This window comes from Aplysia californica, unplaced genomic scaffold, assembly GCF_000002075.1.
Source record: "Aplysia californica isolate F4 #8 unplaced genomic scaffold, AplCal3.0 scaffold00891, whole genome shotgun sequence".
In the NCBI taxonomy this organism is placed as follows: Eukaryota; Metazoa; Mollusca; class Gastropoda; order Aplysiida; family Aplysiidae; genus Aplysia; species Aplysia californica.
In genome coordinates this window covers 111,658-112,871 of record NW_004798161.1, presented here as the reverse complement: position 1 = coordinate 112,871, position 1,214 = coordinate 111,658, and the positions used below count along the sequence as shown (strand labels likewise).

At 41.7% G+C, this 1,214-nt stretch overlaps 1 protein-coding gene across 1 annotated transcript in view; it reads left to right on the top strand.

Annotated features, from left to right (window-relative positions):
- LOC101849968 (glycine receptor subunit alphaZ1) overlaps positions 1 to 769 on the top strand; it is a gene marked incomplete at its 5' end in the record, with an annotated part of 59,935 nt that extends 59,166 nt beyond the window's left edge. The window contains 1 exon segment of the mRNA XM_013089188.2: positions 54 to 769. Within this exon segment, the coding sequence (XP_012944642.1) occupies positions 54 to 218 (165 nt within the window). The 3' untranslated portion in view covers positions 219 to 769.
- Positions 770 to 1,214: the final 445 nt, after the last annotated feature.

Genomic DNA, 1,214 nt, shown 5'->3' with positions numbered 1-1,214 from the left:
CATGAAAAAAAACTGTAGCTTGCTTTGCCTATCCTCCCTTCTCTCATTCACAGGCGAAACCCAAAAGGCTGTTCTCCAAGACAACTATAGGTCGAGCGAAAGCACGCCGACTGGACAAACTTTCCCGCTACATTTTTCCAGCTGTGTTTGCCGCCTTCAACATCTTCTACTGGCTTTTCTACATGTTCTGGGAACCAGAAGTAGAGCGCTACGACTGATCCTGAACGCAACACTCTTTTAGAATAGTCAGGGAACCTACCCATGCAGAACCTTTCTGTACAGTTTGCTCATACACAGTGTTACGTAACTCAAAGTTGTCTTATCGTTTGGCCTTACGAGATTATAAACACATCTTCTTCAGTTTCACAACACAAAATGAGGCACGTATAATTAAAGTTTGCGTTTTAATGCCATGCTAGAGCGAAGTATTTTGGTTTTCGACTGTGAACCTAGAAAAGGATTGATTTTGAGAAACAAAAGTGTGAATATGACACCGGCCTTACTTGTTGCCTTGAAACAGGACGTCATTTTTTGAGTGGCGGTCGGAATGGTAATGCCTGAGATTTCTGATGTTCCCCTTCCAGCTGTTGTGGCTTTATATAAGCGACAACTCTTGCAATTTTGCTTTAAGAATTTAACCTGTGTTCCTCCACCCCTACGCCTAGTGCAACACACTCACAAACACACACAAATACACACACATACAAAAACACACAAACACATACGCAAAAAAATACACATGCACACACACAAACAATTGAAAAATATATTAACTTCTGTGCACTCACATGCAGAGAGAGAGAGAGAGAGAGGGAGAGAGGGGGAGAGAGAGAGAGAGAGAGAGAGAGAGAGAGAGAGAGAGAGAGAGAGAGAGAAAGAGGGAGAGAAAGCTTACACGCTGAATATAACTCTGATAAAAAATTCAATGGCATTAATTTGAATATTACTCATAATATTCTTCTGTGCGCACATTGTGAGGCCCCGAACCTGTACCTGTTAAAAGTTAATTTTATGACATGTAATGTATCTGTATATTATTATGTTTTACACCCTCATTGACGCAATTTAGATTATTTAGGACGCCGGCTGCTCCGGCTATACCTGGTAAAACCAGTCAAGGCTGAGATGGATACGACATCCCATCAGACAGACCCTCGATAAAAGAAATTATGTTCTTCTCTCTGTCCACACCCCTTTGAGAGTCGAAATCCCGT